At 37.6% G+C, this 26,616-nt stretch overlaps 2 protein-coding genes across 5 annotated transcripts in view; both read left to right on the top strand.

Annotated features, from left to right (window-relative positions):
* The window catches only part of syn2b (synapsin IIb), a 75,849-nt gene extending 62,426 nt beyond the window's left edge, over positions 1–13,423 (top strand). Inside the window, exons 6-13 of the mRNA XM_079342111.1 lie at positions 337–399; positions 1,472–1,614; positions 2,166–2,240; positions 3,880–3,982; positions 6,630–6,806; positions 7,073–7,139; positions 9,693–10,527; positions 11,379–13,423. Coding sequence (XP_079198237.1) covers positions 337–399; positions 1,472–1,614; positions 2,166–2,240; positions 3,880–3,982; positions 6,630–6,806; positions 7,073–7,139; positions 9,693–10,527; positions 11,379–11,532 — 1,617 coding nt within the window. The 3' untranslated portion in view covers positions 11,533–13,423. The remainder of the gene's footprint in view (positions 1–336; positions 400–1,471; positions 1,615–2,165; positions 2,241–3,879; positions 3,983–6,629; positions 6,807–7,072; positions 7,140–9,692; positions 10,528–11,378) is intronic.
* A 4,561-nt stretch (positions 13,424–17,984) lies between these two features.
* pparg (peroxisome proliferator-activated receptor gamma) overlaps positions 17,985–26,616 on the top strand; it is a 28,743-nt gene continuing 20,111 nt past the window's right edge. For 2 of the 4 annotated variants that reach the window (XM_079341773.1, XM_079341771.1), the window contains exon 1: positions 17,985–18,192. Coding sequence is in view for 2 of the 4 variants with exons in the window: in XM_079341770.1 (XP_079197896.1) it covers positions 18,485–18,566 (82 nt within the window). In the remaining 2 variants the exon portion in view is untranslated. Of the gene's footprint in view, positions 18,193–18,287; positions 18,567–26,616 lie in introns of those variants that run through there. The other 2 variants (XM_079341770.1, XM_079341769.1) reach the window with 1 other exon arrangement.

Below are 26,616 nucleotides of genomic sequence, written 5' to 3'. Positions count from 1 at the left end.
ACACACCCCGACATGCTCAGGGTGCTTCGGGCCCTTCATCACTGCTTGATATTTTAATTTTGTTTAGTTTCTCATGAAAAAAGATTTAAAAAAAATGAAAACATCATTGCAGGATTTTTAGATAATGGTAATTAATATTTGGTATTTTCATTCATGCAGGGCCAGAATATTCCAACCTAACGACACAGATCTGTTTTAACCCTCCTTGCTGTTGTACATGTTCTCCTTGAATATTTGTTATACTCAGAGTCATTTGTGTGTGTTAATATGCTGATATCATAGTCATTGTTATCTGTATTACTCATCAGTATTAATAATGTAATAATTATATTTCAGATCACTACGCCAAGTTTCCCAGTGGTGGTGAAGATTGGACATGCCCACTCTGGAATGGGGAAGGTAATGTTGTTTCTACCCACTCATAAACTTTCTATACAGCCTCCTTGAGAAAAGTTGTTCTACTCCTTTCACAGAGATACAAACAAACGTTGTGTATTAAGTTTACTAAAAAGAAAGATTGAAGTCCAGAAATGAACAAACATTTAAGCAGCAGTTTAGATTCAGTGATACTAAAATTCACAGTTGTGTCTTGTCATTAAAGAAAATAGGGTGACATTGTTATAATGTGTTTGGCTTTCTCTGACTTACACACTTAATTCTTGATAGTTTTTCATTGTGATTTCCTCCTATGATCACTAATACACATGACTTTTCATTCCACTACAGCCCATCATTTGTGCTAATATGTTCAGAAGTGTTAAACTTCTTTACAGCTTCACAATGATTCACCAATCAATTCCCAAAGAATGAATTATTTGGAATTGTGTTTGTCCATGTGTGCCCTTTGTCGTGTTGATTTATACCCTCTACTCTGTCACAGGCCTGTTTTTAGGACAGTTTTTGTATTAATCCAAGTGGTTCACTGCTGTTTAAGAAAGAAACAGTTCAAGGGTCCAACTCACCACCACATGTTCCATATCTTCATACATAGAATATAAGTGATTTAGCTCTGCAATTGAAAATCACAGGTGCAATGCATCACTAACTGACATCACTGACAACAAACTATTTCATGTATGCAATTCCTTTGTGCATGCCTAAGGAAATGTATTTGTTAACTGCCGGGAATAAGACAAAAAGATTACCACTCTCTTATCTGTGCACCAAAGATGACGTTTGATACAGCAGCTAATCAACGTAGAATGAAGAACAAACTAACTCTCAGATTGGCAGTAAAGGATTCTTTTTGCACTGTGGTAGCCTACTGTATGTGGTAAATACATGATTACATTGAAATATCCTCCAAAGCTTTACTGAGGGTTTGATTTTTTTTTACACACTTATTTAGCAACAATACAGAACTGTTATTGACATTTGCAGCAATAAAAAAATATACTTGCTATGCTAATGCTTCTGCTAAGTAAGTATCCCAGCCTTACTTTGTTTTAAAAAATATGTTTTTCCCTTGTAGGTCAAGGTGGACAATGTGAGTGACTTCCAGGATATTGCCAGTGTGGTGGCCATCACTCAGACCTACTGCACTACAGAGCCATTTGTAGACGCCAAGTATGACATACGGGTCCAGAAAATCGGTGCAGACTACAAAGCATACATGTAACTATTGTTCTTGTTTAGAAGTTGTTTTAAGGGATGCACTGTCTTTCATGCAGAGTGTGTTAATCTCTGTGTGTGCTGGGCATTATTGATGTTTGTTTTCGTAGAGCATAAACAAAGAAGCATGAAATGTTTGCAAGTGCGCGGTTGTTTTAAGAAAATTTAAAGAAAAGTTACCAAATTTCTCACTCCAGTAGCATCCTGAATTCAGTCAATAACTGCTTGTTGTCAAAACCATCCAATACCTAAGGCTCAACCTAGTGCAGTGACAGTAACCAAATGTAAACTTTATAACCCTTCACCTTTTTACACCAGTTAATTATTGACAAAACAAACAAATACCGGTAATTTGAGAGAAAAAAAAGACATATCTCTAGTTGAAGTTCTCTGTCCTTCACACCGTTCGTGAGTAAACCTGTGCATTCACAGTAAAAAATAACACGCCTCCAGCTACAAGGTTGTCTGAATCTCTCTTCTGTGTTTTTATCATTTCTACACATGAAGGTTGGTGTCTGCAGTAATTTAACACACAATTTCCTCTTCTCTTCCAGGCGGACTTCTATCTCTGGTAATTGGAAGAGCAACACCGGATCTGCCATGTTGGAACAAGTAGCCATGACTGACAAGTGAGCACAGATCCCACATTAGTGATGCTCAGGCTGTCCTGGTGTCGCACATGTCCTTGTGTTATGTCACAGTTAGTCACAATGTGCTCACAGAGCAGAATCATTCAGCTGTATCAAATTCCTATTTTTCAGTAGACTGATGCGTCACAGCATTTTTATATGGGTCTTCTTGGCTTGTGTGGGGAAAAGCTTTGATTCTGTTTGGTTTGTGATAACAGAGGGTATTAGCTAAATAAAACTGGATACATTTCCTGGGTTAATTGAAAACCTTATTCAAAGCAAGTATTTTTAACTTTCACAGCAAGGAGAGCACCGGTGTAATGTATTATTAATCAAAGCATGATTCACTGACATTGCTTACAGAGAGGCGTTAAATTAGCAACTTGTTTTCACTGTGAAAACGATCAGCAGATAAGGGCCGCATTGCATGATTTCTTATGATTGCACAAGCATCAGTATGGAGCGTCGCTAAATGAAGACTCCGAATTGATGCTTAAAGACTTACTCGATGTTTATTTACAGCTCACTTTGTTAATCTCTCACAACAGTAATCTTCCATGTGCACAATTACAAAATTAGTTTAAGTCAACAGGCAGTCTTTTCATTCAGAATCAGACAAGTTTTTTATTGCCAAGTACATTTATGTATGCAAGGAATTTGTTTTGGCGTATTGATGCAAAAACAGTTAACGTGAGAAATAAGATTAAAAAAATAGCAAGAACTTAAATAAAAGAAAAAGAAAAATAGAATATGAGAAGCAATTACTAATATATAAAATAGAATTTAAAAAATATCAAATATAAAGAATAATGAAAATAAAAAATGCACAAGAATGCATGAAAAATGCATTTTTCTTTGCCTGGAAGTTTTCTTCATGTGATGCAATATGACACTTTTTGCATCACATGAAGAAAACTTTCAAGAAAAGAAAAACATGTTTTTCTCGTCTCAGGGCAAAATGAGGGTTGGATTCACGACCATTCAACACTGCTACCATGTTTCTAATGATACAAAGCTTCATGCAAATGGGTGAAGTATCCCTTTAAGGTCCAGAGAGCGTTAAAGCGTAAAGCGTTCATTATCATATCCGCAAAATGTAGTACATAGAAGCAAGAAAAGGCTTAGGTCTCATTAGTTTGAAACAGAAAGTGAAGACATTGATTTTACGCCTTAGATTCTTCAGCAAAATAAATGTTTGGTGTATTTGACACAATTAAAAAATTGCAGAGTTTACAGTATTGACATGCTAGGTTTTGTCTGAGGTGTTCTGTTTTCCCAGACAGTGGTCAATGGGCAGATGCCGGTGCAGCAAACCAGGAAAATTCTGTAACTTATATCAGCTACAGCCAAAAAGGCCTACAGATAGAGACATTTTGTTACTGGGTGACTTTCAGGATAAATACCCTGCAGTACATTGTTTGCACTCACATGCTGTGCTGAGGTTCTTCATACGTCAATATTATTGAAAGAAAAAAGAGTAAGAGTAAAAAAGTTTAAGGCAGGAACGGTTTAAATTCCAGGTTGTTTCTGTACAAAAAAAACTCTGAAAAAAACAACACAACTGTACTTTACCCATTTTAAGGGCCTACTGCAAGCAGATTATGATGCTTTCTAAACTTGATCCTTCTCTCTGTGACAGGTATAAGCTGTGGGTTGATGCCTGCTCCGAGATCTTTGGAGGGCTTGATATTTGTGCTGTCAAAGCCATCTGTGGCAAAGATGGTAATGACTACATAACTGAGGTGAGCAGGATACATAAAACTCCTAATTAGTCCTATGATCAACCAAATATAGTTGACAAAGCAGCCGTAAGACAGGTCAAACCACAATATAGTAGCTTGTACTTACAGCTTCATTATCACTGAATAGCTGCATTTATCCTATAGCCTTTTGTTTTAAAACTCACCCGACATCTTCCTGTGATCATGAGAGCCTTAATAAGGTCTCTGAGTCTTAAATTTAGCCTGTCTGGCCTAATTCACACTGCTGGGGCCTTTGATTGTCTTAGTGGGGAAAGAAATGGATTGAACCTAACTTTCAGTGGGAAAGCTGCTGTCAGTTTAGGCCAGAGGCAAGAAAAGCGTGTCTTAAATGCAAAGACTGTGAAACAGCTCATAGAGTTAAAGCTCAATACGAAGGTCTCGGATAGTAAACCAATCTCATCGTGCAAGGTGCAACATGAAGTTGACGTGTATTGTCTGAAGCAAGGTGAAGACCCTTGGCAGTGAAGAGACATGTGCAGACTCAAATGGTAGGATTACTAAGATGACGAGACGTTCTTGTACTAAGAAACTCAGACAAGCAGTCAGCAGTCAAAGCTCATACAGAGAGACAGGCCCAGACTCAGTCAGAGAGAGTGAGAGTCTGACAGAGAATGAAGACTTTGGTTCAGAGATTCTGACTTCAGAAGGGTTCAGGATCAGACCAATAGGTAAAGAACCTAAATCCCATCCAAGTCAGATACAGTCTCAAGCTCAGACTGAGAGTCACTTTTAGGCTCAAATGTAAGAGACCAGTTTATGTTTAGAAGAAAAACAGTCGGACAGTAAAAACACAGATTTTGACAGTCATGTTCAGGCTCAAAGAGAGTGGTCCATAGCAGATAGATGGGTTTGGGCTGTGTGACCAGTTCAAGTAGTGATGCAGAGCAGTTCTGTCTGACTTCACCCTTGAAGTGTCCTTCGGCAAAATACTTCACCCTAACTTGAACCCTCAGCCTCTGTTATCAGTGTGTGAATGGGGTAAAAGTGGCATGTAGTGGAATGAACTTGGAAGGTGGTTGGAAGCCAAAGGTGGTATTTAAGAGTCAACTTACCATACAGGGTGCCTTTTCAAAAGGGCAGGCACTATCCAAAGGGGAAAAAGACACAGACAAGAGAGTAGCAAAGGAAGGAGGAGGCTGGCCTACAGGAAACCAGTGAAGAGAAGCTCTGGATGTAACCAGGCAGGACCCCAAAGCAACTATAGAGAAGAAGTGGGAGAAACTAATGAGGCCACCAGATTGAGTTGTTGAGTGGCTAACATTTCTGCCAGTTTAGGGAGTAACTTGAAGAGCCTGGGTTTGTAGGACAGAAGCTGGAGTGCTTTAGGTAGTGCTGCCAAGGATGCATTTTGGCTCTAAGTAAACAACCACTCAGTGGTATGGGTCAATTCAGCATCTTCATCCACATAGAAAGCTGGGTCACCTGAGGGGATTTTTTTTTCGATATTCTGGTAGCTGGGAATGAACAGCTCAACTACACTGTAGATAGATATACTGTGCATATGATAAAGACTATTGGCTGGTGGTGATAAACTATCATTCAAAAACAAGCAGAAAACTCAGGCTTTATAAACAAAATACAAAAGACAGGTCGATTAGATAACTGGTCATAGCACAAGAAATAAAAAAAGAAAATGGGTGGAAAGCTGAGGCACGAAATAGTTTGAACAATATAATTAGGGAATCTAGAGAGAGAGTCTGAGGCCGGAGAGGGAAATGATACAAAAGCCACAATAACACCAACAACATTTTCTGCGGTGTCCGAAGAAATGTTTCGAACCATCCCACTTACAATTGCAAATTGCCTGACTGTAGAAATAAATCTGTTGTTTGGTGAAAGAGGATTAAGATCCTGAAGAGGGGATAAGTGAAATGTAAAGTTTATACAATGATCCAGTGCAATTGTGATGTTTATATCCGTGTATATATTTTTTAAATTGAAAATCATAACGCATTTGCTTTTCCACAACTAAAAATAAATCACACATTTAGGAAAAAAAAGGCAGCTCCGTTTACACCGGGGGTTGAAACTTTTCTATTGTGTCGTGGTTTTCATTTAACTAGATTGCTCTCATATGAGGATCGAAGAAAACACAGAAGAACTAACAGTCCTTGCATTTCTAATTGAACCAAAACTGCATATGCCAGAAGAGTTCCTCGTTATCCCTTTGCATGAAATTACATAAAACTCAGCACGATCCATAACAAACCATTTTGAAAACAATTTAACATATCTGATCCAAACTAATTTTACACACAGAAAAATCTATATATGTGTCTTTGGAGAAGAATTAACACTCGTTTGAGCACACCTGAGAGACGTAACCATAAAAGAAGGGTTGCGTTTTTTGCTACTTAACATCATTTTTTGAACATTAATGAAGCTTTTTTAGAAAATTGTGCATATAATTCAAACTCCGTAACTGTTTATTAATTTGGAACTTAATTTGTGTAAAAGCATCAGTTTGTATACGTACATGAAGGCACATCACAAGAGCATACCACAAACACATATCACATATAACATCCATAGCACAATCAACAGTAGTGAGTAAGACATAATAGATAATTCAACAATGTACATCTTTTCTAAAGTAATGTCTGCACTGTTTTCTTTTTTTGGTCAGGTTGTGGGTTCATCTATGCAGTTGATTGGTGATCACCAGGCAGAGGATCGCCAACTAATCTCAGATGTGGTGCTGGCTAAAATGAACCAGGCACTGTCTGCCCGCTCATCCAGTATTTCCCGCTCACCTGCTCGCTCCCCTCAAGGCCAGAAGGCGACTACTGTACAGCCCCAACAGGTAGAGGCTGTAGGCGTGCAAACCCCATGAAGCCCAATTACTTGTAAAACCTGCTTAACACAATGTGTGTAATGCTTCTCAGAATTTAAGATGACTCTCAAAAGTCAAACCCATGTTGCAATTGTAATATAATTGTAACCCTTCATGGTAAATTTTTGATTCTTTACCAAAACCAGCCTGACCATGTTAAATTCTCTCTCCCACTCTCTCTGTTTTTGTTTTTGTCTCTGTCTGTCATTCTCCCACCCCCTCACTCTCTCTTTTAGAGCGCTGCCCTAAAGGAAGGAGTTGCAGATCCAAACAGGACCTCAGGCCAGCGTCCTCAACCTCAAGGTTGTCTGAAAACTGCTCTCCATTGTAATACAAGTGCTGCCGCCACGAGGCCAAAACATGCCTAGAAAAATCTAAATCAGTCGAGAGGCAGTTCTCTTGGACATCTTAATACCATTTTTTCAAAGAAATAAAATAAAATAAAAATAAAATGTAACATCTATATTGAAAAAAATGACTGCCATCAAAATAAAAATAAAAAATCACTATTTGCTAGTTAACTAGATGGATTTGCTTGCATAACATATGGAAATAGGCACAACAACCAATGAAAAACCATTTGTCTGAAGCTTTAGATGTGGTAATATCAGACTGGTATCAGTTTTCTCATCTAACTCTTTTAAGGAAAAAAAAAACTTTGATATCTCCAAATGAGCCTTAACTGTCCCTTGAATGTGAAGTTGCACATTTTTATTGCATCAGTGTAATTCACTGGTATCATGGCCTTGTATGGTGGTGATATTTGTCATCATTGTGATACAATGGGTATAAGAAGGGTCTTTCCATGTAAAACTCGTGACCTATATCACTTGAAATAACAAAGTGCACTTATGTTGAGTATTAAGATTCTGCGTCAGCGTTGTGGTGTTAGTGGTTGCGGCTGATATGTTGAAGCTACATGTGACTATGTAAAGCGGAAGTCAAACAGCCTATAACATGGCATGTTATTTGTGAGGTTGTACTGTTTGTGTGTATTAATTTGCATCCTTACCCAGAAATTCTTTTTTTCTTCTTACTTTGCGTGAATGTGACAAACTGTGGTACTGAATTTTGTGTAATGTATTTGTTATCATTGTTTGAGGAGGACTAACTTATTGAATTTTTACAGGAATTGGAAGTTTCACATGTGACCACCAAGTTAAGGTGCTAAGATGTCAAAGTGGAATTGAGTTCAACATCGATGTTGCTTTTTACAAATAACACAACAGTGTCATGTTTGTGGACAGTGGCAGACAGCCTATTTATAGAACTGTAGATCTTATCATATAAACCTTCTTGTGTCTTAGTGTTGTACGCTTGGCCTTTGAATGGGTCATGTCTTTATTTACTGTACTTAGTTATGGTAAAGACTATTGTGATTAGTGATATTTCCTTCAGTCAAGCAACAAAGCCCCCTTTACAAGATCAAATGTTTCATGAGTAACTGCTTGGGGTTCTTTGTTGTTGTGAATTAACCTTTATTGCTCTGTGTTGTAACACCTGAGACAAGACAAAGTGGCATTTTACGGTACACACTACATGTTTATCTTGGCAACTGTTGAACTTGGATTCTTGGAAAGTGAAAAAAAGACGCATCTTTTATTTTTATTTTTGCATGATCATTGCTAATTTGCTTGGATCCTGACCACTAGATAGTTGATATTTGATCTTTAGACATAATTTTCAATGGACATAAGTTTGATGTGATGTAATAATAATAAATGGCTTTAGTTTAGCACAAGTACAGTTCAAATTCTTTACCAGTTGACTAGCAAGGCTGAAATGTCTTAGATGTGGCACAATCTAATCTAATACAGTAGCAGCTACCATAATGTATTATGATATAATGTATATATAAGCAAAAAAGATAGAGTTATTCACAATTAGTTTCCAAGCAAATTCCTATCACACCTCACAGATTTTCTTTTTACAAATCTTTTCTTTGGTTTTGATGTGCTGTGAGCTCCAAGCAACCATTGGGATGCTATATAGCAAAGTCTAATCAAACTTGAGACTCATGGCAATTTAGCTGCCCCACTGTAATGGCTCTGGAAATGTCTGGGATGAATTTTCATGAAGGTTTTTTAAAGTTAAATGTGTGTAATTACATGACAAATGTCATTGAAATCCCCAGGTGTTCTATTTGTTTATAGTGACACTGAAACGCTGTCTTCTGTCTTCAACAAAAGTTTTTGACAGTGATTTCAATAATAATATCATTTGCTTACTCAACTGTAATTTAGTATCCTGGGAGGTGAATAGTCTGCCACTGAAAACTCATCCCTACCCGGTCACTTGTTTCGTTGCCCTGCATGGGTTGCTTGACTGTCTATGTTGACAGAGTTTTTTAATGCCAGTATAATTTATTTACTGTATCTCTTATTTTGTTCTTTTACATCCTTTTAACCTCATCTACCACTCCTTTTTTCTCATCTAACTGTTTCATTTTATGGTCACATGAGCTGTGGTGCATTGCTAACACTTGGCATGAAAAGCTAGTAATCACACCAACGGTTTCTGTTGATCTGCTGCCCCCTGCTGGTAATTGCAGTCCAAACCTTTACAGCCTGCTATGCCCAAGTCTCTAGTTGATGGATGAGTTTACAGATATAATGAATGTGAGACGTTCTTACTTGAATGAGCATGTCTAGCTCATTTGTTTGTGTAATTTTCCTGCTTTGGTCTTGGATTAGATTAACAGGTGCCCGATTAGTAACTGCTGCACAAGAGTGTGAAGAAAGATAATGCTTATTTATTTCCTTTAATGCTCCTTTTCATTTTATGCTTTTATCTAGCTTAAATGTATTGTATAGCCACGTTGCTTTAATCTAAAAACATCAATCTCAATCTTTTTAGGTGCACCAATGAAGTCACAGAGTGTGGAACAATCATCAGAGTCAGCCAAGAGAGCATCTGACCCAATACCAAAGCCTGGCCAGGCCCAAAAACCTAGTCCAGGTCCCGCTCAAAAACCAGCTCAGAAGCCAAGCCAAGTCCAAAGGGCAGGTTCAGTCACAAAGCCTCCAGTGCCAAGGCCTCCTCCTCCAATGATAAGAGCCCCATCTGTTACAAAGCCAGCCCCAGGGCCTGCTTCCACCCCAGCCAAAGCTTCACCTACGTCCCCTGCTAAAACAGCAGCAGCCACAGCAGCTCCAGGCTCTCCCCCAACAAAAGCAGCAGCAGCAGCCCCAACTCCAAGCTCCCCTGCAGCCTCGGCCCCGGCTCCAGTCCCAGCCTCAGCTCCCACCACAGAGCAGCCCAAGCCCCAGCCACAGGGCTCCCCATCCCCAGCCCCTGGCAAACCAAAAGAGCTTCCCCCAAAACCCACACCACCTGCAAAGCCCATACCTCCTGTTCGCAGGAATTCAAAGCCCCAGCTTCAGCCAAAGCCACAAACCCCGCCTCCTCCTAAAGCTTCACCTAAACCCCAGCCTATTGCCCAAGCCCCAGCACCCATGCAGGCCTCAGATACTGCCTCAGCCCCTGTTCCAACACAGGTTCAGTCCCCAGCCAAAGCCAGCCAGTCCCCGCCAAATGTCCAGTCTCCAGCTAAACCTCAGCCCCAGGCTAAGCCACCCTCTTCTTCCCAAAACCCGGAGCCCGTCCAGGCTGAGGCAGCCGAAGCCCCCGAAGAGGCTGAGGCCCCTGTCGAAGAACAAGAATCCCAGCAAAAAACCCATCCTCTGCTGAAGTAAGAGCTATGTTATCAACACACTGTTGATAATGCAAAGACATGCATTTAAATAGGTTAAAGTATTTGGCCTAATTAGATATCCAAACCATTCATGTTGTTGTATTTGTATGTTCTTTACTATTAATGTTTTTAAATTCCAATCATTCACATCAAACACGTGATATGTTTTTTAAATGTCTTAAGTGTGTCAGTGCATATCCTAAACTGGTGATTCTACTCCTTATTGGGGTCCTTATTTTTACCTCTCTTATCAAAACAAGGTTCATCACAACAAGCTGAATTGTTGTTTGAGGAGATATAAACTCTAATTAAGTGTATTTTCACATGAGTTTTCTCACAAGAACTTTGAAACTTCCTGTTAAGAATCCATGTCAGGGATATGGTATAAAAACAGATTGTAAATTAAAAAATATATAATAAAATGCAGTTTTTATTCATGAATATATACAATTATAAATGTTTAATTTGTTTATAACATTTTATCATTGGTAGCTATACTTCATTAGTAAAGACATATTAATGTCCTTATACCTTCTTGCTACATTAAATTTTTTTCGCAGAAGTTTACATTCACTTCTGCTATACCACTAATGGAGGAATGAAAGTGCAATGTTAACATTTCAGAATGTTTTTAAAGCTCAATGTACAAATATTGTCTCTCTTAAACTTTCGGCCCACTTACACATATCCCTGTTTGTCTTCTTTCCTTACTTTCCCCTTTTATTTGAATCTATTCATCTTCCCATATTCCTCTTCCATTTGCCCTTATTCCTCACTGCCACTCATCCTCTGTTCCCGCCCTCTTTGCCTGCTCCCATCTTTTCTTTTTCCTCCATTTCCCTTCCTAGTAAGTCCCAGTCCCTGACCAATGCCTTCAACGCCTTCAGCGACTCTTCTTTCTTCCGTGGGGTCTCTAGCTCCGGAGGTGAAGTCCAAGAGGAAGCGAAGGCGGAGACCATTCGCAACCTCCGAAAGTCCTTCGCCAGCCTTTTCTCTGACTAAACACAGCCGAACCGTAGTTAGCCGCTTCATGATTCTGGCCACCCCTTTTACTATTGGCCAGTGATGATTTGACATTAAATGTGAACCAGTCTGAGATTAAACTTTGTGTGTTAACTGTACTGTATTCCCTCCGTCCCTTTCAGCTTCTCTGAGTGAGTAACAGTGAGGCCTGCTGGGTAGGATGTTAAGTGAATGATGCTGTGCCAGAATAATGAGACTGAAGGAGTTACGTCATTGATAAAGACTAGAACAGAATAGAATAACAAAAAGTTTATTTTTCCCAGGGCACACTTTAAGGAACACTTTCCAAAATATGAAAAAGAATCATATTTATGACTTTAGATGGAATGTACATACAGTATATAAATATAGATATATATGTATATGTATACATGCAAAGTATATAAACAGAAACATAGAACTATACAGGGAGATAAGCTAATGAAAAAAATCCAGGAGAACTTTTGAATGAACTTTTGTCAGTGACATAACTCTTTCATTCAGTGGCTGTATTCAGACACATATTAAAAAAAATAGTTAGATATTGACATTTGATGGATTTCCACCAGTGGATTCATTTTGGTGAAATGTTTGAGTGGAGAAAAATTACTACTCTAATTGGTTGTTTCTGTGTTAATCCAGCCTTTGTGTCTCTGGTCCTTGGCTACAAACTATTGGGTTTGTATTTGCTGCCCCCCTTTTTTTGTCTACAAGCCTTGAGGACCAATGTTGTGTGAGGGAGTTTGAAATATGTGTGTGTTGTTCATCTGTGTTTAATCGTTATGCATGGCTCCTCCAAAAGGGTCGGTTTGACTTTTGGAGCAAACGGAAGCTCTATCAGTGTTGAGTTTTTTCCTCCGTTGCCTAACTCTCTCTCTCTCTCTCACTCTCTCTCTCTCTCTCTCTCTCTAGATGTTGTAGCCTTATTGTGAACATGTTTTCAATCTGCAGCTACGTTTGTTATCTGTTCAGACTTGGGTCAATTACAAAGTGGAATTCATTAATTTACCTCAAGTGTTTAGATGAGAACAACACTATGGGGGACAAGATTGATTGCAGCTGTTTTGTTTCGGGAGCATTGGAATTTGGGCGTAATGTGCAACACTGAACAAATTATTCCTACGGAGTAAATGAATGGATTTCAAAGAGTATAATGACTCGTGTCTAGCTGTGACTGGTGATCTTTTGTTTCACCTCTATGTAGATCTATCAACAGTATTGTAATTTGTTGGTTATTCTCATGAAAAAGACATTGAGACAGCAGTGCAATAACACCTCGACACGACTTGAGCGCTGTCACCCTATGAATATAAATATGATCATACATACAGGATCTGTGTATCTGTTACCTACCTTATTCTAACATTCCCTTTAAGGTTCCTTTCAATGGTGACTTTCAAGGTTGCATTTAAGTGCAGTAAGAAGCTGGGTTTCAGATTAATCAAACGCCTGGTTTATCTGAATATTCCTCTTTGTATTGTTGGGTGTGAAGTTAAGGAAACCTGGAATGAACTTTGTCCGTTGAGTTGCTGTATTCAAGTTCATGCAAGTAAAATAAGAAAAAATCAAATAAAAAAAGAATCTTACCAATTAACAATCGCATATCAACCAGTTTTCTTATCCCTTTCCAATACTACATTGCAAGTGAATTATAACATTGTATTTGTATGTATTTATGTGTTATCTCAGGAGTTTATTTTTTGTAATATATTGATCGACTGATTTATTTTTTTGACGCTCCATATTTATGGTACAGTATATATTGTTTGTTTTGTATTGTGTTTGTAACGCAATACTGCTTTGCATGATCTGGTGACCAAATTGTTTTTTTCTGTACAGATAAAAGTTAATAAAGATGTGGTTCCATCATTCCACTGATCCACTAAGTAAGTTTCATGCTGCTGGCTGTGTCTCTTGTTTCGTTACACCTCACCAAGCACTTTCATGATGTCTGCTGTGGCTTTGGAGGAGCTTTGTCAAAGACGAACCATTGTGGTAAATGTAGAATTGGGTGTTGATCCATAGGCACAGAAAGGCAGGAATCATTGGCCTGTTGTAGTTCATTTTAGCTTATTCTGCAATCAACATTTATTTCACATGACTACAACTAATTACTAAGTAGAAATTCTACACTCAAACACTAGACTGGTTAGATAAGATTGTTATCAGACGTTTTAAGATACAAGAGCTCTTAAGAGAAACTGCTAAAAGTAATATGAAGTAACAAACTTAAAATCGATGTCAACCAAAAAATAGACTTGATTCCAATATTTTTTCTATAAATCATACTATCTTAAGATTCTCAGATTTTTAATATGCTAACCTTTCCAGCAATATTTTACATTTAAGATCATCATGTCAATATGTAAAATATACGGACTTGTATAGAGACAGTGATTTTAAGTGAACTTTGTTTCATCAGTCAACAATGGGAGCCTTTATCTTCACCCAACATTTGTAGCATAAATCATTCACTCCAGGTTTCAATGCACCATCTATACATTCATGAAGTGCACTTTTGATCTCTGATTAACAGAGATAAAAAAGGTAATGGCTATGGTATTGTGAAACACTATGAAGCAGCAACACTAGCATTCGAATTCTACTGTTTCTTTATGTCTAACTGTTTGTTTTAGATTTTGCTGTTTGAAATAACAAAATAGCCAAAAGTTTCTGTTCTTGCAGAGTATTAAAATAAAGATTAAATAAAGGACAATTTTTCAGAGTTGATGATTACCCTAAAGAAACAATTTGTTGAGTTAAATCTCCGATTCACTAAAGTTGTATAAACACAAAGTTTTGGTGTAAAAAGCACAAATTACAGTAATAATATTTCAGGAGTCAGTTGGCACCAATGAGCCATTAAGAAGTTTCTAGTATGTCAGACAATACCCACCGTCTTATTTTCATGACAAAGGAGCGCTGGGTTGAACAACTCATGCTGAAACAGCAGATGGCACTATATGTGCATATAATCTATGTGAGTGTATTTATCATCTATAAATCTTTGTTAGGGATCTTTTGTGTTCACTGCATCTTGTGAAGGATTTTAGAAAAGTGTGAAAATCTGTGCTTGAAATTAAAATGACATTCATTCTTTCAAATCAGTGGATAATAAACACCTCCTACTTTATTGACTGTGACCTGTGGAGCTAACTCATAACAAAAAAAAAACTATCTGACGTCAATGCGGTCTTTTTTTGTTATTATTTAGCTGATAAAATGGCTCCTGTAAAGATATTAACGTTCGTAGGGATTGTGCAGACATTTCCCTTTTTCAAACTTCATATTAACACACATCACATTAAAACACTTCACGTAACAATCCCCATTACCTTCTTGCCAACAGACATACAAACTCACATTTATAATATGAACACTCCATTTGCTCTGAATGTCAGGAGCTTGGTATTGAACCTGAGTACTTTAACAGATAATTATACAGAACCTGTTTTTTTAATAAACATACATTATAAAATGTATTAAAGCAGCTTCACAATGTAAAATGTGTGGATAACATTGTTACTCCGGTAACATAGAATACAACATTTACATGTTAAACAGAAGTGTCTTTTTAAATAAACAAACTACAGTAAAAAAGGGAACACATGTGTAAAGTGTTGCATAGTTATACCAAATTGAAAAGGAAGTGTTTATTCACATTCTGTAGCAAAGCATCATTATATCAACGAATCATTGTCTAATACAGACAGAGGAAGCATGGTCTATGGGTTCTTGGTTCAAGGGACAACGAGTCAGCGTAGATGTGTGGGAAAATATCCATCCCATTGCTCAGTGGGACATGGCAGTGGGCGGTAAATGCACCAAAGCAAGCCTGCACCAGCTGATCAGTGTTTTTCTTGGTGCTTGGAAAAAATATGGATTTCAGGATAAATAGACCTATGATTACACGCTATTAAAATGATGATATCCAGTTTAAGTTCTTTAATCAAATGTGTTTGAGGTTTACAGGAAAGAAAATCAAGCATTTTTGGGCAGCATTCTGGCATTCAACGCCAAATGTGGAAGCATATGCTAACATATCAACTTTGAACAGATTTCTGCTTTTCTGTGCCTCAAAAGCTTCCATTTGTAATAACTAAGATAGTGTAGGAGTTTTGTGAAGATACACATTGAGGATGAACATGTCCAGAAACATGAGCTCCTGTCCCAAGGGTCTTCACTATACAAACAATCAAAAAATATAGCTTTGTTCTGTTTGTGGCAGCACAACTCTCTGGGGCGCCATTTCTTCGATCAAACCACGAATTTATGCAGGGGGAGGACTGCTTTTGCATGAGAGAGCGAGAAACGGTGGGTGTATGTAAGTCTGTAATATTCCGTGCCAACCGTCTTTGTTCAAAGTGTCGATTTATAATAGATCAAAGGAAGCTGAAATCAAGCTGATTGTTGCACAGCTAAAGAAAGCAGAAATACTAGTATATTTTGTCATCCCAAGCCATCCCACTGTTGGATTGTAATACTAAAAAAGAAACTAACACAAGAGATAACATTTACTTTGATTTGTGAGCAGCATATCTCTTAACTTTCCTAAACTTTTTTGGGGAGAATTGCTGAAGTTCAAAAGGTACAGTCTGAGTTTCCGTTACAAAATCAATATAACAATCACAGTTTATTCCAAACAAATGACATTTTCCCTTCCAAACATCTTTTTTCGGTGCGATTAATGTCATTGTTGTCCATGTTCCCTGACAACTAAACTAATAAACTAAACTAACTAAAAGCAGAACAGTGAATGACATCTGACCTTGCATGCCATTAGGTATATCTAAAATATCAACAATAAAATATCTACAAAGCCACATCCTATAATTGCGAGAACCCATAGCAGCAGAAATTATAAACTCTCAAATACATAGATCCGTATTCCTGGGGGAGCAGACAGAAGGTCACTGGTCAAGTGACACTGGCCAAAACAGGAACTTTTTTGTTTTTCATGGGTTTAGCTTTCTTTTTTTTCCTTTTTTTTTTTGTGGAACAGAAGTTTCTTCACTGAGCTGATTTGTAATCTGCCAAATGTTACAAGAATGTTTATTTGTCTTGAAAAGGGTCAGGGTGTAAAATGCATCAATATATCTCGATGCAACACACTTTTCTGTTAGGCTACCATCTTATCCTAAATTAAAATATTGATTTAAAACGTGTTTATATTTATATAAAAATAAAAATAAAGTCACAGATGAATATTGAATAATATCCTGAATTTCCCTCAGGATCAATAAAGTATCTATCTATCTATCTATCTATCTATCTATCTATCTATCTATCTATCTATCTATCTATCTATCTATTGTGTGCATCACTGAGATGAGATGCAGTATGTCGAGTCATAGTCAAGACTGAGTGAACGGGGGAGAAAATGAACAACCAATATCACATCTGTGACATCAAAACAAGATTGTTCAAAACAGTTTAAAGGAATCACACCTGCTTTCAGAGCTGTCAACGGGAGATTTCAAGGGTTAAAAATACAGAAAGCTTTAGTCTAAGGTCCTCAAATCTAGAGATAAAAGGTATTTTTCACCTGGTCGCAAGTGTTACAATGTGACATTTTGTTAAAGATTATGTCTTTTTATTATTATTATTATTTCAGCCCTGAAAAGGAGAAGAGTGAAAAATCTTCCTTTTTGAGGCTCAGTTCAGAAAGAGCTCAGTCATATTAATGCACTTTGCATTTCCTTGAAGTTTGCTGATTCAATATGATAAAGTGTCTCATTTGTCTTCCAGCAGCAGGTTCCTTCAGTCCAAAGAAACTGCCTTATCAAGACATCCGATTGGTATGAGTTTACCTTAAAGATAATTGGGCATGGGAAAAAGCCGAGTTTAACCTTTCTTTCTTTTTCTTTTCTTTTTAAGCTAAGCTTGACCTATCTTATAGGTTACACTTGGCTTGAAGCTGACTTCAGCTTCATTCTCGGCATGGACGATTTCCTTAACATCACAAAGTTTTTTTTGATTTGGTATAGAAATTTGAATGTTAAACAATTAGACTATATATGATCTGTTTGTTTTTGTTGTTGTTTTTTTTAAACTAAATACACCAACTTTATTTAAAGAAAAAGACACACAAAAGTACACTTTTAAAAGCTAAAAAGTTACCCGGAGAGTTTCACTGTTGCGAGGATATACCATTACAAATATTATCTTCAAACAGTTTTCCCGAGATCACATGTTTCTCTGAAGAAACTTTGTAAAGAAATAATGCACATAAAACACAAAATCTGCACATTTCTCAAACTTTAACATTTCTCTACCAAAACTTTGTAGCTCAAACGATTAGTTTTCCATACCAAAAAAAAAAAAGAGTCAAGATAATGTAGTGAAATTTTTGCCATAGAGCTTCAGCCTTCGGGGTAATTTGATGCCTCTGCGTGTGTCCTCAGGATCCCGGACGGACAGAGAGGGAGGAGAGAGAGAGAGAGAGAGAGAGAGAGGCAGCAGAGAGCGCCAACTGCAGCTCTGCAGCATGACGAGAAACCATTCAAGCAAATAGACCTGACCGCCTTGACAGACAGCGCACCTGCAGACACTTTTCCAAGGCTGTTACGTCAACTTTTCAGAAGCCAAGGAGGACGACTAAGACCCCAGAAAGCAAGCAAGTGGTCTCTGACTACTGTGCGCTTTTACAGCATTGATCAGGTCAGTCACCTTCCGCTCGGCTCACTGCTCGCTGTCAAAGTGTTTGCTGCTGGTTGATGGTTCGTGCACTTTCAGCTTCTTCAAAAACAAAGTTATTTAATCTTCATCACGGAGTCGATGCTTATCTTTATCCAGCCATAAGTCTGTCTGATAGTATGGCTTGCTGAGGTGATAGTTTAAGTGTAATTGGTGTGACAGACTGCCAGTGGCGAATGGGGGGAGGCGATGGTGAAGGTGGGGGGTGCGGTCACAGGACTGACAACTGGCACACAGTCAGGTGTTGGTCCATAGTATGTCTGCAGGGCAACAGTGTGAGTTTGACATGCAAACACCAGGCGGAGATTTTAACCATCAAAGTGTTCACAACAGCTCAGGTGAGTAGCTACAGGAGATCAATTGTATGTCACGGCTTTAGGGTTTGTAATGCTGTAATGTGAGAGGACTTGTGGGAACAATGGGTTATTTAAGAAAAAAAAAATCAAGACTTCATATTTATGGTTAAAAACGGCACATTTTCTCCCTTTTAAATCTTCTTCTACATGTCTGGTATTTGCTGATATTGCACAACAGTCAGGCAGTTTTGTGTTGTTATACATTGACTGGAAAGTGACTCAGCAATTATCTGGACACAATCCCACAGTTTATGGAGGTTGATAGGAGCTGGCCTGATATTGTTTTAATACAGACAATTGAATATACTCACAAGGGCTTTGCCAACTGTGTACATAGTTGTTCATAATACCCTTTGATGTCTTTTCTTATGGCTTTGTATGATCATCATGTCAAACATGTGATAAAGTGAAATCACAGGAAATTATAGAGTTCATTCAAATAAATATCCTTTTTATTTAATCTCGAAATTCAATTTTCTTACACAATTCAGTTGTTTACTTGCACTTTAGTGCCACATCTGCACAAGCAGATTCAATAGAAGACTGATTCAAATTTGCCTTCCTCTCAGACAGCCATTAGTTTGAATGTAGTTTTAAAAGAAATCTATCATGTAGAGATTATGAACAGGCTTTAACCTTAATAGTACTTTTATAGTCAAGCTTCTGGCAACTGTGGTGAGGCAGCTGAAAGTGGATGTAGACATACTTAAACATATGAAAATAAATCTATATGCAAATTACTATGAAGATAGACGTTCAAGCAAATTTAAAGTCAAATCAACTTTATTTTGAGCTTTGGGAAATAGCTACCTGAAAATGAAATATATTATAGCAAAAAGTGAGTGTGTTCTTTGAGTGAAATGTTGTTATGTCTCATTGATAATAAAAGTTGGTTAGGAACAGTAAAGCAAAGTATTCCTTGGTAATAGTCAGGCTGAGCCATAGTGACTGTCAGAAAGACCAACCTTAATCCAAAGTGTTTTATAATCCTAAATGATTTACTGAAATCAAACTGATGCTATAAACGTTTTTTCTGAATGATACTGTGGGTTTTCAAGTTTCGTCAGTGTTAAAATGTGACCACTGATGTAACATAGCTTCCTTTCATTTAGAATAACCTTATGATAAAGTGTGTGTGGTTGAGAAATAAACTATTTAGGAGATGTTAAAGAGAAGTAATAAAAGGTCATTTATTTTTGTACATGTTCATCTGGATAAATGTCACTTTACCCTTTCAGATTAATATTTGTTATTCATTATCTATATTAATCTAGTTTAAAAAAAAAAACATGAGCCTTTTGACCTGAATGTTTTGAAATTTCCTAATTTTCAATCATCCATGTTTTAGCAGCTTATTAAGATCTACATATTTATTGAAGCACAATGTTGAACTTTTGTGTTTCACAGAGATTATTGTTATTATTAAAACAGTGGTAGGCTAGCTACTTGCAAATTGCAATACGATTTCCAGTTATTTTATATTAAAAAAGTTCCTCTAAAGAAATTAAGGAAACATAACTATGGAAACACTGCAAAACTAGCTTACTACATCAAAGAGAGTTTATAATATTTAACCAACTTCATTATAAGTCAGTAATATCTCTCACTTATCAATAAAAATATTGTTGATGTGGTTAATGTATTCATTGATTTAAGCATTAAGCTCTAACTCCTTGTTTGTAACACTCTGCTGGCTTTGTTGTACCCCTTATTGGTTATTTTTTGACAAAAGGAATATTTCAGAGAAAATAGACAGTTCATCTGTATTATCTGTCTTCAGCTCTTCCCAGTTATATACATTTAATGTATTTGGTGGTGAAAATATAGCTAGGTATGGGTAGCAGTTGACCAGTTATGAGCTGATCATTACAGACTCAATGATACAGGGATAGTTTGTTTTGAATGTGATAGGTTAGTTGTTGTTGTTTTTTGTAAGTAAAATAAAGAGTAAAGTCTGGACCTGCTTTTTTTTGGAGTGTCTATAACATTTGTAATGAATCGAAACTATACACACAAGAATTGTCACGATATGTGTTGCCACTTGTTGCGGTACGGCCTTATTTACCCTCTCAGGATTGGTTCCTTGCCATCATTAGTTTCTGACCTCCTTTGATCAAGTTAATCTTGTGTCTGTATACTCCCCTGAAACACGACTATCTCAGGCATTAGCCAAAATGGTTGCCGTGTGTATTACTGAAATACACATCAATGGCTGATCAGTTGCACTTTTGCGTCACACTCCAAAATAAGGGGTCTGCTTGATTACTGTTTTCAAAAAAAAAAAAACATGCCCACGTTTTAATTCAGAAAATATCAAAGTTCCAAAGTCACTAGAAATATAGCCAAACAAAGTCACTCTGCTACTTTTAACAACACTTCAAGCCATCCCAGCTTTAAAGAGTGTCAGCAAAAAATCTCAGAAAACCTAAAACTGTGCATTGTTTGCTTAATACATCGTGACTGATGATGTTGATACAGCACCCATCGCTGAATTGTTGCTTAACAAGTTGTATAATTCCTAAAGAGAGGTGTGTGTGTGTACACTGTTCTGCCTCTGTGTGTGTGTGTGTGTGTGTGTGTGTGTGTAACTTTGAATGACTGAAACAGATTTGGACTTTGCACTGTTGTCATAAATGAAAGGAGTGTCTGAAGATACCACGCTATGTTTATATTGTCTTCACACAACCTGAGAGTGATGTTTAACTTTCTGTAGACAACAGATTTGCACACAATGTTTGTTTTAGTTTGCGTAATTTCTACACAAAATTTCATTGACTCGTATTCGTGGTCAATTCATTATAAGTACATAAAGCAACAGTTTCCTGTCTTCTGTGCAGCTTCTTTTTTTTTGTGCAGTAGCTTCAAAAGTTTTTTTTATAAAACCTTCAATAGAGTTAAACACAATCACTGCATGAAAGGAAAGAAGGTGTTCAAGTGCGTGTTTGTATGCTTATAAATATGCGTACAAAAAAAGAGAGTGACAGCCCACAGATATCTTACCATTTTAAGCCTTCAACATCCTGTTTTTTTTTTCATTATTATTTGTTTCTGCTGATGTTAACATTTTCAAAATGACACGACACTGAGACAGTGTTGATGCATGTTGTGTTATGATAATATTCTTGTTTAGATAAGTTGTAATTATTAACTTCAACTTCACTATTAGCTTATTTTTTGCCACAAAGGCAAATTTGAAAATGACACCATGTACCGAACCTGAAGCCCCAGAAGCAGATGGCTCGGGTTCGAATCCTACCTGGCTTCTTCTCCTCAAACTGTATCATTCCCTACTCTCTCTACCTGATCCACTGTCCTGCGTATCGCTTAAATGCATGAAAAGCCCAAAAAATATATTTGTAGAATATCCTGCCACACTAGCACATTGTTTGCTAATGAGAAATAAAACTCATGTAGATAATCCTTTATTTCTCCCTCCGACAATATTCTATATTTTTTTTAAACCTGTAAATAGGGATGTAACGATTCCCTCAACTCACATTTATTTTGAGATAATCGGGAGGTGATTGGAGCTCACATTGTCTTCACAATTAATGCTGCATTGAGTCGGTTGTGCTATTTGTGGAGTTCCGTTTCTTCTTGCAATATTTGCACACAGTCTAAGTCTTGTCTGTTATCTTCTCGCCTCTTTCGTTTTCTGTCTTGGGGAAGCCAAAATCTGAGCAGTCTGTCCAGTCCAAGTCCAGTCAGAGTAACGCCACAGCATGTTTTCAGTTCTCAGCCCCTGATTCTTCATATTAAATGTAGTCTGTGTTGAGCTGAAAAAAACCCAACAACAATGCAAGGTGGGCAGCAAGTCCAACTGGTATTATTGAAAGTATTTAGCATACAGTACAAACATCTCTTTACACAGATTTCCTCCAATCCACTCTGACCTTTCCTAAAACAAAGTTGTTTGCCTGCTCAGACAAGAGTGCATGCTGTGTGGGATACTGTATATGTTAAGTCAATTTTAAGTTGCCCTTTTCATCAGTAAAGAAGTTACAGAAGCAGAAGTGCAATTTTGTTTTGTCAGCACATAAAAGAATAAGAGAGGTCTTTTAATTTAGATTCTGATTTATTACCCCCTCCTACATCATAAAAAAAATGACAAGAGGAGTCGTTTGTGAGAGCTAAATTATAACAGTGACAACTACAACACATGTTGCACCCTGCCAAAAAAAAACCCCTCAATTATATGAATTTTAGACGAACACCTGACACACTGAGAAACCAATGAATACTAGGACAGTTGTGAACTTTGTTTAAAAAATGTACCCTGGTGATCCAAGCAAAAGTAGTCACTTTTGTCACCATTCACACCTGTGTTCAGATTTAGTTTCTTCTATAACAAAGAGTCCGAAGGCCACAAGCATTTTCAGTAGTCAATCACCAAACAAGTGCCACATATCTTTTCCAGAGGTTAGCTATGTTTATCTTTATGAAAGGGTCATTCCGATGTTGCATGCCAACTCAGACGAGCATGACAAAGTCATTTTTGAACTTGGAGAGCTTAAGAATCGTTCATTCCTTTTGAATGAGTCCCAGACCACTGTAATGTGATCAGTGATCAGATCATAACACGTCATGGTTGTCCAACACTAGCGCTGGGAATCTTTTGATGTCTCACGATCCCATTTCGATACTTGGGTCACGATTTGATGCAGATCTATTCTATCATCTGATCCTATCATCTGTGAGACTGGCTGATTTTCTTGCTGCTCCATTTGGCATTCTACTGTGTCAAATAGCTAGCCTTAGCGCTTAGCAGGAGTGACTGATAGGCCCCAAAGAATATCTATTTGTGGAAGTTATGAATCTATTTAAGATCTCAGATGATAACAATCTTGATTTTTACATAAATCGATTTTTCCCTCCAAGGCCTATCCAATACGTTCGTGAGTAGCATTGTCTATTTAAGATACAAACTCCCAAACTGAATGTAAAAACCAAGTGTAAACAGGGTCCTACTGTAAAAAATCCACATCAGCCAACACAAACTTGATAAATTGCCAGTGCACTTTAACATAGATATTATTCAACAGACAGTGGGGATATCAAGCAACCTTTGTCTTAATTTCTCTTTTAGAAAGATGTGGGAGCAAACAACTGCTCTTCAGGTCCAAATCTTAGCCTCTAATGGGAATTTAGGACTGACTCAGACTTTATGTGCAAGAGGTTCTCTGTGGATTCACTGGATGAGGCACTGGTTGGCGTAAATCAAGTCCTGTGAGATATGATGTACGCTAAACGTTACCGACCCCTCACTTTAAAATTAGATTGAAAAAGTTCATTGCCCAAGAATCTTTCATAAAACAGGAAATAAAACTGAGAAGCCTGACTTCCTTTGTCTTTGTCATCTACTTTGAGGCATCATCATTCATTGATCTCATCTCTCTTAGCTCTGCTGCTTTTCTTGTCAACCTTTTTTTTTCTCTTGTGAGGCAAATATAAAGTTGAAATGATAACAAAGTCGGGCTGTGCAACACAATTTAGTTGTTGTTGCAATTCACAATAAACACTTTGAATTGGTCGCAGTGGAAAAAAATAGACATTTATCAAAACATAACACAACACTCTAATTCAGTATGCGTACATTTTACCCTTTGGATTGCTATGATCTTTACGGCCACTCTTTAACCTTTCAGTTATAAAGCTTAAGCTAGCTTTTAGCTACCCTTAAATTCATAAATAGCTAATAATGTGCCAACCCTTGGGCTTTGAATATTTCTGGGTCGCTCATGACATGCTAATAAGACAATGACCATACTTTATGATTTTGCACTACTTCATTCATTAAACTTTTAGTTTGAATTTGGTTTTAAAAGGTAACTTAAGACAACCTACAGTAGCATGTCGAGAAAGCACATTGTATACCCTTGGGATTGGACAGCATTAAAAAACAAGGGAAGAAAACAACAGTCTGGAACTTACTCTGATGATTATTTTGCTCATAAACATGTTCCTTATGCACAGGCATTTCTCAATCAACCTTTCCCAGCACACATAGCCACAGTGAGTTCTGTGAATGAGGGGCACGTCATGTGTTATTTTGTTATTGTCCAGCTAAACAGCAGCGGAGGGCAGCACACTCCTGTCTTTTTCCTCTCCGCTTCGAGGAACAGGGCATGACCCTTCCCACATTGTGCCTCTCCCTCTTCCTACCGTGCTGCCTGACTCTTACTCCCTGCCTCGGCCAAAGCGCCCGTTTAGCTCAAAATCGTCTCTGCCGTGATTTCTCACGAGACTCCTACAGCTGAGATCACACACATAAAATGACATCATCATGTAAGCCAGTCGTACAGATTGTCTATCTCAAGGTCTGTCTTAATGTGTCATCCTTCCCTCTTCTCTCTCCAGGTGAGTGTGTGTGTGTGTGTGTGTGTGTGTGTGTGTGTGTATGTGTAAGACAAAGATATATTTTGACTTTGCTCTCCTATCATATAGTAAAAGGAAGTGCCCTAAATTCTGCTTTGTTTATGTTATAAACACGTGTTCTGATATCCTATGTCCTTCATGGTATGTGTGTGTGTGCGCGCGCAACACCACTCCTTCCCCTTATCCAGCGAGGAAGCTCTTGGGGCTCAAGAGACTCATCAACCATTAACTATTTAAAGAAATTAGGGGAAGGTTCATGTCTTTGGATTTTTTGTTAAACAGCAGATTCCCAGAGAGCAAGCAGCACATACACAAACATACATTTTGTATATACAGAGCATGAATACTTCAACTGTCTCTGTCTCTCTGTCCATCTCTCTCTCTCTCTCTCTCTCTCTCTCTCTCTCTCTCTCTCTGTCTGTGGGCATGTTGACAGTCTCTCTTTCTGCCAATTTTGCTTTCTGATATTGAAGTTGCAGTATACTTGTATATGTATTTTATATTATATGTCCCCCTGAGTGCTGTTCAGTTGAGTTCACTCAGCATGACGTCCTGTAATCCACCTCACGTCGCACTCACATAATGAGGCTGACAGCGATGTAGATTACATCCTGAAAAGTGGTGGGTGTGTGTTCGTGTTAGAGAGTTAAGTCGCAAGTCTGTGTTAATATACTGTATGTGCATTTGTTTTGTTTTGGAGTGTTTTTTTTGTTTGTTTTTTTGCACAAGGAACACAAACAAGAACAAAAACATAAAATATACGTTATATAAAACTTTATTTTCGGATAGTTTCACGGTGGTTTCATTCTTTCGTTCGAATCAGAAATACCCTGCCACCAGGAAGGTGCCAGAGTTCCCGCTTTACCCTTTACAATTGCTTGAGGGTTTTTTAAATGGAGATTCAATTTGAGATTATAACTCATTATTTGGATTTAATCCTAATCATATTTTATTAACAAATGATGGTCCCTTACTGAAAACAAACATTCCTTCTATATGTCTCTGGATTGTTAGAAATGGTCTTTGTGCACACTTGAGGTATAAAAGTAGGTTAGTGAAAGCTACTGTCATGCTAATGTGAGACCACTTGACCCTAGCTGTCCAACAGTGACAGCTGTGAGTGAATGATTGATAGTTACAGACAAGCTGAGATTCTGTGTCTCTGAACTGTTCGGTCGTCTGTCTCCTCCGACACGTCTCTTAGGTAATTGCTTCACTCTTCAAGTTAAGTCTTTTCTTCTTTTTTTTCTTTTGTTATATAAGTTTTACTTTGCTTTTTTTGTGTGCATCCCCATAGGCACGCAATGTACTAAGAAAAATGAAGGCAGAAATGTCTCGGTTCACGGTTAGAAGAAACCACTTCTCTCTGGTTGATCTGGAAACGTGTGAGCATTGCTGTACTTAGGAACTAATTCAACACATTCATCATAAAGAGAGAGATACTTCTACTTTATTTATTGGTCTATATGTCTCACAGTCAGCATCAATATAAACAAGTCAGCAGTGGTCAAAAAGAGGTTTTTTTCAGATTAAACACAGAGCCACATATTCAGTTAGCCTTTGACATACCAAACAACATGAAACATCTGATGATATTTATTTTTGAAAAAGTAAGATGTAATGGTTTTTTCCTTAGATACAAACTCATTTTCTCAAT

Source organism: Symphodus melops (genome assembly GCF_947650265.1).
Source record: "Symphodus melops genome assembly, chromosome: 4".
Classification (NCBI taxonomy): Eukaryota; Metazoa; Chordata; class Actinopteri; order Labriformes; family Labridae; genus Symphodus; species Symphodus melops.
This window is presented reverse-complemented; position numbering and strand designations above follow the sequence as displayed.